Consider the following 11,552-nt stretch of genomic DNA (forward strand, 5'->3'; position numbering starts at 1 on the left):
CAAAGTATTCAGAATACGTTACTCTCATTGAGTAACGTAACGGAATACGTTACAGAATACATTTTGGGGCATGTATTCTGTAATCTGTAATGGAATACATTTTAAAGGTAACCTTCCCAACACTGGTCATGTGACATGTGGCCGCTTGCCTCTGCACCGGAAACTGACAATCATTCAGTCCCAACAGCCAACAAGAAGACCAGGAAGAGATTAAGCTCCTGTGAATATATTTTCACAACTTACTGTGAAGTCTTAAAATATCACTAACCTTCCTCCAGCACATTCCTTTGTTCTCTCTTTCTCTATGCATGAGTAAAGTTCAGCAATGCATCTTCAGCTGCCTTCCAATGACATCAAGAAGCTCGTCTTCCATTTCTGATTGCTGGTGAAATCTCAGCTGACGAGTTTTCACAGTGCAAAGTTAAAATAGTTTAACTTGTTTAAATGTGGATTTGCGTCTCGTTTGTGTCGTCTGCCGTCAGTTTTCTGCCTTGCTTAGACTTTCCTTTGCCTTTGGTGTGATCGCGCTGTCAGCTGAGGGTGTTTTTGCTTGGACTCACGTATTTGACCACAGACTGGTTAATGAGGTTAGATACAGAACTTATTTTGAGATGAGTGGATAACGGGCGGCTAAGCTGAAGAACAAGATATTTTCTAAGGAGGTAGTGGAAGGCAAATCAAAGCTAAAAGGAGAGAGAGCACTGTGAATGTAAATGTTAGCAATTAACACACTGCTGACAAACAAAGCCTTAAAAATAACGCAGGAAGATGGATCATCCCTCTATAATTATTCATCCTCGCTGCACACAAACGCTGACACACTGAGCCGCTTCTGTTAAAACTCGAGTAAACAAAGCAGATCAGAGCGACGCCGCTCGGCTCGAGGAGCACTTATAACCGAAAACAAGGTGACAAATTTGTTCTTGATTGGCCCGGACCGGGCGGAACGGCGTAGTCATGGCACGGTCGACTTGTTTTTCAGAGTGTCCTTCTTTGGCCGAGAGGATTTTTGGCAGCGCTCGCAGGGGTGAAGAGAGAGGCGCACTCAGAGCTCCACCAACCCCTGCGCTGAATGAGAAGGAGCTGGGCAGCGATGACAAGAGTGCCAGCAGGGGGTTAAGCTGTGACCCAGATTCCTGCACGAGCCTTTGTCCTGGAGAGGAGAGAAGATTCTCCTCATTCATCTCGCCGAGGGCTGAATTCGCGTTATGAATACAGTGACAGAGGGGAGGAGACACGGACTCGGGCCGGCAGAAAACGAAATAAATGACTCTGAGTTTGCATGCATTATAGATCATTCTGCACATGCATGCAGTTTAGCTTCAAACCAGTCACCGCTGCACTCTTTGTTTACTCTCCTCTTTTAAAATCACTGCCGGTCTGTGTTGCACAGCCTGGATGTGCATCGGTTAAAGTCACAATCAGCTTCAGAAGGAACAAAATATTTGTTTCCACAAAGTTTTATCCCAGGCAGATGTTTTAGCTTAGAATAAGGGTGTAGTGATGCTGTAATACTTCCTCTTTCAAGATTCAGTATGAATAAGAAATGAGTAAGCAAGGATGAACTGTTATGTATTATTCTGCTTATACAAGCTTTTATTGCAATAAGCAACATGTCAGCATTCAGAGGGCTCAGCTGGAAAATAAACACAGAATATTCTGAAAGTTTTAATCGTTAGCTGCGAGTTCTTTATTCTTTTTACACTCTAATAAGTAACAAACTGTTCAGTGAAGCAACATTGATGACTGAAGCTAACAGCTCTAAAACAGCTTTTTATATTGGATCATTTTCTCGGTACCCTGTGTGCACTTTAAATCTTTTATTCATGCCATTGTGTCTTTATTATTTGAAGCACTTTCCTTGTGACAAAAAACTTCTGGACTAATAAATTTGTCTTGCCCCGCTTTGGCGAGTGGGTCCCAAACTGTGGTCCAGCACCCCATAAGGGCTCTGGCTGAACTCGAGGCATCTGTAACTGCTCACAGACCGTTCACACACTGTTTGCTCTGTAACGTCCTGAAACTTGGAAGAAAATCCCAGCAGCACCAAAACATGTTTCTGTTACAGGTTAGAGACTGAAGAAAGCTGAAGCACTGATACGGGTTGAATTGTAAAAGATCCGTCGGGTTTTCCCAGATTTCTTCCTGTAAAAAGGGAGTTTTTCCTTCCCACTGTCTGACTCTGGGGTGAGCTCTTCTCTCACCCCAACCAATCACAGCAGATGGCCCCGCCCCTCCCTGAGCCTGCTTCTGCTGGAGGTTTCTTCCTGTTAAAAGGGAGTTTTTCCTTCCCACTGTCGCCAAAGTGCTGCTCATAGGGGGTCATATGATTGTTGGGTTTTTCTCTGTACGTATTATTGTAGGGTCTTCACTTCACTGTGCAATTACCTTTTGTGCAATACTTTTTGTTAATAGTCAACGGTGCAATAGACTCCATACTTGAAATGTGCAATTCACTTGTATTTATTTTTATTCCTATTTATTCTACTTATCCCCTTTGTATATTTTATTTATATATGCCTCTGTATTTATATATATATATATATATATATATATATATATATATATATATATATATATAATATTCTGTAACTCTGTAACTTCTGTCAGTGCTGTGCTTTTTGGAAACCGAATTTCCCAGAGGAACCCACCCGAGGGATTAATAAAGTTTTATCTTATCTTATCTATATTACAATATAAAGCGCCTTGAGGCGACTGTTGTTGTGATTTGGTGCTGTGTAAATAAAACTGAATTGAACTGAAGCGACTGTGTCCCTGTGTGTGCAGCACACGGAGTCAGTTTGTTGGGGTTAAGGTTTAAAAACACCAAAGAGATGCTGGAAAACTAGGAAGAAGTGTAATTACACGAGCTGTATATAAAAGATGGATGTCTCTTATCAGTGATTATCACAGTCTCAGCTGTTACGCTCTATTCAAACAAACCCCAAACTTGATGTTTCTGTGACAGTCAGCTGTGCCACACATTCATTTCCATCACGCCCGAAACATCGACGACTCTGCAGGCTACGAAAGGCCAAAGTAAGTCAGGGCAGAGCTCGTTCTTTATGTAATCCCACAAACATTTGTGATACGTGATAATTAACAGATTCATTAAACAATAACAGCCAGTCCTAGAGTTAAATGTGAGCGGACTGTGCAGTGGATGCATTTGTGAAGCACCTTACAACAGAAAACCCTCCGGTTAGGAACAAAGCGGCGTTTTCTCCCCGAGCTGAATGACAGCGATGCATCCAAACCCTCAAAATGTCGTCAGCGTGGCACAGAGCGAGGGACCTTGGCAAGTGTGTCCATTATGCTGCTTTCACACATGTATTTTGGGGGGGGGAGAATGTGGGAGGTGTCCTTGTTTTTTAGACTTCTTGGTATAGCAGTCCCCCCCCCGCCCCCCCAAACCACCCCACCTCCCTCCCTCCTCCATTATCCTCCCCTTCTCCCCTCTTTTATCTGAGTGTTTGTGGCCCCCTCAGTCTCAGAGCGACTCGGAGCCGAGGAGCGTCACATGGTAAGAGCACCGGGCCTCCGCTCATCAACAGCTAACCTTCTCTTCATCTCCACTGCTTCCTCAAACTGTCTGAGAAAATATTAGACGCAACAAAGAAAGGTCTTTTTTTTGTTTTTTTGTCATGACTTATTGATGAGGGTGCAAAGGGAGGGAAGGGGGGGTTGGTGGTGGTGGGGGGGTTATTTTAATTTGTTTTCATCTCCAGAAACGTGGCGCTTACTGTGAAAACAGATGTTTGGTGTCATTTTTGTTCCTGAAGATGTTAAAAAAAGGAAGTGAGGGAGACGAATATGGGAGCGCCATGTCAACGTACAACTGCATGAAGTGTAGCCGTCACAAAGTCTCGATTATGAAGAAATGCTTTTATAATTTTCCTCCAGGTTTTTTCAAATCCAAACAATACCATACAATCGTTGCTCCGTACTAATGCTGCGCATCCTGAAACTCTTTGGTGTTGATCCACAGGAACGTGGACTGTGGGATTTTGGATCATCAAGAATGATTGTTTTTCTACTTCTGAGGCTTTAAGGGAGGATTTTTGGCGGCAGCTTCTCTTTGAATAACCAAACAGCAGAAAGTAGAAGCTGGGAGACGGGTTAGGATCCCAGTGTTTACTCATTTTATTTGTTTGTGCACTGAAATGGAGTCAAACTGTCCATCTGGTAAAATCTGGCTCTGCGTCAGATTTTCTTGACGTGTTTCTTGAGTTATTTGTTGTACGTGGACCTCGCCGTCAGTAATCACACTAATTTGTACCTTGCTGGTAGAATTCGGCGACCCTTGTGTTTTGACTGTATCTGACGAGCGATGTGACTGAGCATGTGTGAGAGTGCACGCTCACACACATCACTTGTAATTCACGCATCAGCTCGCTGGAGATCACAGCGGCCGTGAGGCCCGGGAGCCTGATGCTCCGCTGATTTAATTTTGCATTTCCAACACATGAACGTTATTCATGGCTCTCATTCTGGTCATATAAAAGCATCATTACCACACAGTGCTACGGCCTGTTTTATTGCACTGACCTGATGTACGCGAGTAATTCCTCTAATAATCTAGATTGTGTTTACATAAACATCAAGCTTGTAGCAGCTAAACTGAAAACAGAGTCTATTTAAAAACTTTGAAGCTTAATTTTCACAATAAAATGCAAGAAAAGATGCGTCAAAGAAAGCAAACAGCCCATTCAGTTTGAATAAATGATTGTTTCTGGTGGATGAGTAAATGTGGAAGTACTGGTGGGTCCTGAAAGCCTCCCCAGTGCTCGCTGACAGCACCACGTCCGGGCTGGACTCCTCTCGGTGGAGTGTTTCTGACGCTTGGCTGATTTTCAATAAGCCAACGACAGACTCAACCCCCCGCTGAGTGCCCATTGTCCATTTGTTAACACTTAACACTCATGTGTCCGGATGCTCTTTGGCACTTCTTGGTGCTTTGGGTTCTGATGAGAAACTCTCTTAAACTGTTTCACATGTTCTGGAGTAGAAACCGCCACTCGTAGTTCTGTATATGCTGCGATGCTAACTTCCTGTAATGATGAAGTGTGCACTGACCCAGTTCTGATGCACCAGTCATTAAACTTTTATTGTGCTTTCTATTCAAAAATTCCTTTTAAAGTTGTAAACAAATCTGTTTTTGTCCTTTGATACATTTTATGGGTCGATGCAAGAAGTTACCAGAAAGTAAAGATAGAAGAAGCTTTTATTTCTTTAGTGGCTCTGCTTACAGCCCCGAGTCTCATTCAATGTTTGCACATGTAGACAAGCTTAAAGCAGCAAATAAAATCACTTACTGTTGGTTTCTTTACTTTAAAGATTAACAGTTAAAGGAAAGGCTAGCGTGAAACTATCATCTATCATATAACTTCATCAGATCATAAATACTGGCAAATACACTCTCCACTAGGGATGGGTATGGTTTAGGTTTTATCCGATACCGGTGCCAAACTGGTACTTTTGAAACGGTGCCGGTGCTTAAACGGTGCTCAAACCGGTGCTTAAAGAATGGAGAACACAAAATTGGTCCAAAAACCTCTCATGTTCAGCTGTTTTTTTTGTAAAAAGATAACAATGTTAGCCTTTTCTGCAGCTATGGGGCATATATGGTATCACTCTTGGCTGGAAGCAGCTTAAACAATGGAAAAAACACAAACTTTGTCCAAAAACCTCTCATGTTTAGCTGTTTTCCACTTTTTCTTTGGTCATTTTAGCCTTTTTGTCCAGGGTGAAGGGAGTATCTGCCATCAAACAAGAAGACAGCCGCATGTAGCTATGATGATGTTTGCTAGTTCACCTTACATGCATTAATGTAATAACGTGGTTAGCCTACTCAACGTAAATTACACACGAACAACATTAAGCTACTCACGCAGAGAAGAACGGCTGCTGCTGCATCATCATCATCATCATCATTTCTGCTACACTGGCAGGGCTAGGGGCCAGGACTCTCCTCTTCGGGTTTTTGGGGGATGTTGCTAACTCTTCGTCCGATAACAGGCACCACACCTGCAGTAGATGTGCTCGGTGTGAGGTCTCGCAGCAAGCTATCAAATACGGCGCATTTCTCGGCTTTAAAAAAACGCTATGCGTCGCCAGGTGTTTCATCGGATTTGAGGTGTTACCTCCTTTGACAGTATCACAGTATCAGCTTAAAGCACTTGTTGCAGCTGCTGAGTTTGCATCTTTTGCTGTGAAGTACAGCCAGACTTTGACCGCTTCGCCTTGGGCATTTTTAATCTGTAGCTCTGCTCTAAAAGAACGTACGTACCTGGACCCGCCTACTATCCTCGGAAACGTAAAATGATTGGCTAGAATTCAAAGTGTGTCACAGCTCAGGGAAATAAAGCACCGAAATGTGCGCTGCTTTTCAGGCTTGCCATCATGGCACCAGATACCGGTACCCATCCCTACTCTCCACTCTGTCCAACACACTATTTACCTAAATGTAACAGCTTAAATTCAGACCATAGATGGACTACAGACATCTTGTCCTTTGTGCACACGGTTATGAAATATGAAGAACATTGCTGCTTACTATTACAGATTACAGCTGTGCTGAGACGTATCCACAGCACACATCAAACAAAGTTTCAGTCAGAGAGATTGTGAAGTCTTTACACAGACAAATGGAAACAAATTCAGACAAACACACGTCTGTATTTGCAAAATTAACTTCAGCTTCACTGAAAAATACTTGACTCCGTGTCATCGAGGTACATCATGGCGATTCTCCAACACGCTGTGGACTCTCCTGATGATGTTGAACAATGAAAAATGAAGAAAGCCAAACGAATTCCTGTTCAGGTCTAAAAATATGACACCAGTTCTCATCTCACAGGAAAAAATGAAGGAAATCTATTTGTTTGTTGTAAAGGATACAAACTTTTTTTCACAACAGCACAGATTTTTTTAAGTAAGTTATAGCAGCAGGAGTTTTATTCGGTGTTTTAGACACATGAAGCTCAGTGGAACCAAGAAACCAGAGCTTTAAAAGAAGTGGCAACTGTTGCCTTTCAGCCCAAAGCCTGATCTTTCTCCTGTCCGACTCACAAGCTTTTAATACCAAGATTGTTTAGCAAGAATGCCACCAGTCCCATGGTCGGCCATCCCTCCAATCCCCAAATATAACTTCTTTCCCATTTTAAATATGGACACACTTTTATTCCATGTTCACGGGGACACGACTGAGTAAATGTCAGACTGGACAGATGAAAACTCCTGCTCAGGGACGTAAAGTTTGTGTCCAGAAAGACTGGAGGTTCTAACATTTACAAACTGTGACTGTGCTGTGACTTCAGCCATCAGCTGTGCTCCTCTTCCTCCTCCAGTTGGCTGATAAGGGTTGTGATTATGTCACCAGGCACATAGCTTACACTCAAGAATATTACATAAAGCTGCAATGACATGATGGCAAAGTCTAGTAATCATCTCTTTCCTGTAACCTTTAGTTCGATTGTCTTAAAATTAACAGGTGCTTCCATTTCTGCCATTTTCTCCAACATGAATTTAATTCCAGCTTAAAAGTGCTTCTAAATACTTAACAGCGTTCATAACCTTTCTTCCCTTCCCTGAACAGCCACAATGAGTGCCCTGCCATGTTGTGTCCTCGTCCTCCTCCTATTCGTCCCCATCCTCACTGAAGCCAAACGCCAACCAGGGCAGGAGAAGCCCGACAAACCCCGTCAGCCTCCTCCATCACCTCAACCGGCCAAGAGACCCAGAAATCGCTCCGTGCCAGGCTCCGGAGAGCTGACCACCAAGGAGGGGCATCGCTGTGTTTGGCAGACGTCGGGTGAAGGTCTGGTGAGCCTGCTGGTGAACTGCAGCATTGAAGCACAAGGAGACCTGCAAAGGTGAATTATAAATCCTCTAAACATTCATACTGGTGCTTTGCTCTTGCTTCAGATGACTCAGTGTTTAGTCCTCGTTAGTTCATGTTAATAGATATGGACTTGATTTCTCAAGCTTCACTTTTGTTATGGAAACGAGGTGAGACCTTATTTTCCTGGTAAGGCTTAGTACAGAGTATCAATGTGAACACACGACTGTAGAAAAAGGAAAGAAGTTTTTGCACTCACTCAGAGCGGAAAGCTCTGCAGGTGATTCACTAACTTCCAGTTAATTTAAATCCCAAAATGCAGACAATTAATTTCAGTAATGACCAGGAAAGTCTGCTGACAGCAGCAGAAATTAGTGTGAAAAATGAGCCGACATAGCGAGTAGTGTTTCTGTCTGGAAAGAGCAGATCAGTTTCATGATTGAAGTAGCAGCAGGAGAGAGAGAGGCAGTCGCTCCATATATTGGTTGTTAAGCTTAACGTGGGAATGCTTTACAAACATTCAGAGATGAACTTACACACTTGCTTTACTTCTCTCTGGGAAAACTTCCTCGGAGATGAAATGCTGGTTTGGTAGTGAGGCTACAAATACACACAGCTGCTCTATCACGTGATGCATATTGCTGCAACGTGCTACGGTTATGAGCCGAGTTACGCCATGTAACAAGTTTTATGAGGTGCTTTTTTGATATTTAATCGATCGAATACATTTTTTAGTTTTCGCCGATATCCGATCCAGTAATTTGGGTCAGTATCGGACGTCGATCTCTACTTTTAACACAGAACTTCAGTCACAACCATTATTTTTAAATGTGGTTACATTAAAAAAATCAGTTGACATGTGCAAATGCCCCCAGTCTCTTTTTGCTTGCTTGTGAGGCTGCAGGTTTAGTTACAGTCAGTAACTTGTGTTGTAAAATTCAGATATTATTGTAACACAGTCTAGGTTTGCCTGAGTCCAGTGTATCGTAAAGAAAAATCACTACTCCATAACCGATTCTGATGTTTCAGAGCTCGCTGTGTGCGCACTGCTGAGAAAAGACAGATGCTTTTGTGCTTGCTGCAGATTTCTTTATGGGCTGTACTCAGATTCTTCTCCTCTTTTTTCAGCTTTAATGATAAATTTGATTAAGATAAGATAAGACTTTATTGATCCCACAACGGGGAATTTTTTAACATAGATTAGATAAAACTTCACAGGTACAAAGACAATTAAAGTCCATTAGGATCTATTCAGAAGTGCAAAAAGAAAAACAACAGCATTACATACAAAAAGTGCAGTTACATACAGGGTGGGCCATTTATATGTATACACCGTAACAACATGCCCAGTGTGCTGCCCAACACAATGGGCAGAACATTGAACACATTTTATAAGTGGTCAGAAACTTGTAAATAACTCATGAAAGAATAAAGTTACGTTGAAACCAAGCACACCATTGTTTTTCTTGTGACATTACCAATAAGTTTGATGTGTCACATGGCCCTCTTCCTATTGAAAAAACAAAGATGGCCGACTTCTAAATGGCCACCATGGTCACCGCCCATCTTGAGGAGTTTGCCCCCTCACATATACTAATGTGCCACAAACAGGACTTTAATATCACCAACCATTCCCATGTTATTACGCTGTATCCATATAAATGCTCCACCCTGTAGATTAAAGCCTCTGCGAGACGCTGAGCCTCGTCATGTGCTCACACCACCATCATAATGTGGCACAGTTTGAAGCATGCTGCCTGCCATAAATCTTAGTGAATAATGTTTGAATTATTCATTCAAATATTATTTATAATGCTGACTTCAAGCAGTACAGAAATGTCATTTAAACCACTGAAGAGCTCGGAGAGAGAAGACGAGTGCTTTATAAGAATCATACCATTCAAACCATTCGGACACACTGGGTATAACGGTCTATGCACATGGTGTCCAACCATGCCAAGCTTGTGGAGCTCTCTTGACTTTGGCCTTTGTGCTCCTCCTGCAGGTATTGGTGTCGTTACGCTGGTAAACCAGACCTCTGCCAGGCCTATGGGGTGAAGTCCAGCCAGTACTGGAAGCAGCTGGTGGGAAAGCTGAAGAAAAGGCAGAATGCCTGCGAAGGGGAAAAAGTCCTGAAGGCCAAAACTTGCAAGAAGGCGCCCGGAGAGGCCCACATGAAGCTCGCTCAGCGCAACGGGGAAGACGACAAGAAGGGAGGGAAGGAAGGAGGGAAGAAGAAACCAGCTGGGAAGAGCGTAGGAGGAAGGATGGATAAAAGGAAGAAGAAGGAAGAAGAGGCGGAGGAGAAGAAGAAGAGGAGGGAGGAAAGGACTGAGGCCGAGGATGAGGAGGGAATGCAGGGTGACATGGAGCCGGTGCAGGCTTACTGCAGCGAGGGCTGGCACTCGGTCTGCTCCTTCTTCGTCAAGTTCTTTGAAGGCTGATGAGAAATTATTTTGGATTTATGATGGTGCGAATTCACAATCTGAAAACAACACTGGAAATCATGTTCTTAGTCTCATGGGAAGAATCAGGCAGCTCGTTTATAACAATATATATTCTTTAATTTCATTTTCAACATGGAGCTGCTTTAATAAAAAAAAAAACCAACATTATGTTATATTTGGACATAAAAACTTTTATAGAGTCTGACTTTTCTCCTCTAACCAATTAGCCCCATGGCATCTCCTTAGCTATGCTACATTGGAGAGATAATTACTACCAGGTAATATAAATTATGCAAAACCATTAAAATTAAAGGTGTTAATGTTCAAGGAACATGATTAATTTATTAGAAAATCATTAGAGGCTGTTAATTTAATCTGAAATGGGAAGGAGTCGACCTGTAAAGGTACTTTTTGTGTGTCAGGCTTTCCAGGTGTTTTAATATTTGTTTTCACTTCAGCTCATTAATGCAGGACTCACTGCTACAGTTGGCTTTACACAAAACTTCTCATCAGCACGAGGCTAACAGTATAAACCCCATCAGTCGCATCAAGTTTCTTTATTTGGAGAAAATAAACCAATTAGTTTGTGTTAGATTTCACTTTTTGTTTGAGTACGTTTAGATTTTGTCTCGCCATCATAGACGTGTTTTCTAGAACTCAGAAGAAACTGAAAAGTTATTTTATGTCCAAATTTTCTGATAATAAATAAATGTAATAATTCTGTGGGCAACAGTGAGAATAGTGATTCTTAGGTTTAATCGTGTATTTTAGTACTTCTTGTTTTCTTGATGTGAAACTTTTTTTTTTGTGTATCTTTTTCTAAATGACTGTTAACAATGTTGGAACTCGACAATAAAGTGCTTCAAATTTCCCTTTCTAATCATGTGATTTACATTCAGTAGTCCATGCACTCACCCCATATCTTTACACATAATCATAATATTGTGATGACATCTCGGCCATTAAAGGAGAATAGTTTGGGAGCTTTGTGGTATTTACACGAGTAAAAACCACACAGTGTAATATTTTGGTTATAAGAGTTTAAAAAGCTTGACTTTTGAGCCAAACATGACACAGGAGAAAAATAAATGTGCTGCCTTTGTTCTTTGCTGAAGATCAGTGCTCTCCACTGCTCTGTTGACCCAACCATGCTCAATGTAATCAATGGACAGGCTGAATTTAATGGAAAATTTCTGTTTCGCGATCTTCTCGTGTAAATTTTATTTAGTTATGGAAAATAGTGCATACTGATGAGACTTCCACAG

General features: G+C 42.0%; 1 protein-coding gene across 2 annotated transcripts; it reads left to right on the forward strand.

The window, feature by feature from the left end:
* Window positions 1-3,460: 3,460 nt before the first annotated feature.
* On the forward strand, window positions 3,461-10,474 carry fgfbp3 (fibroblast growth factor binding protein 3). 2 transcript variants are annotated; one of them, XM_087849665.1, is made up of 3 exons: window positions 3,461-3,523; window positions 7,598-7,874; window positions 9,846-10,474. In XM_087849665.1, exons 2-3 carry the CDS (start codon window positions 7,603-7,605, stop codon window positions 10,282-10,284), a joined length of 711 nt encoding a protein of 236 aa, XP_087705791.1. In that variant the 5' UTR covers window positions 3,461-3,523; window positions 7,598-7,602; the 3' UTR covers window positions 10,285-10,474. The 2 variants fall into 2 exon arrangements, with proteins under 2 accessions (XP_087705791.1, XP_087705792.1); XM_087849666.1 differs by having other exon boundaries at window positions 3,502-3,622.
* Window positions 10,475-11,552: the final 1,078 nt, after the last annotated feature.

The sequence above is a fragment of the Neolamprologus brichardi genome, chromosome 13, assembly GCF_056152115.1.
Source record: "Neolamprologus brichardi isolate AB-2024 chromosome 13, ASM5615211v1, whole genome shotgun sequence".
NCBI lineage: Eukaryota > Metazoa > Chordata > Actinopteri > Cichliformes > Cichlidae > Neolamprologus > Neolamprologus brichardi.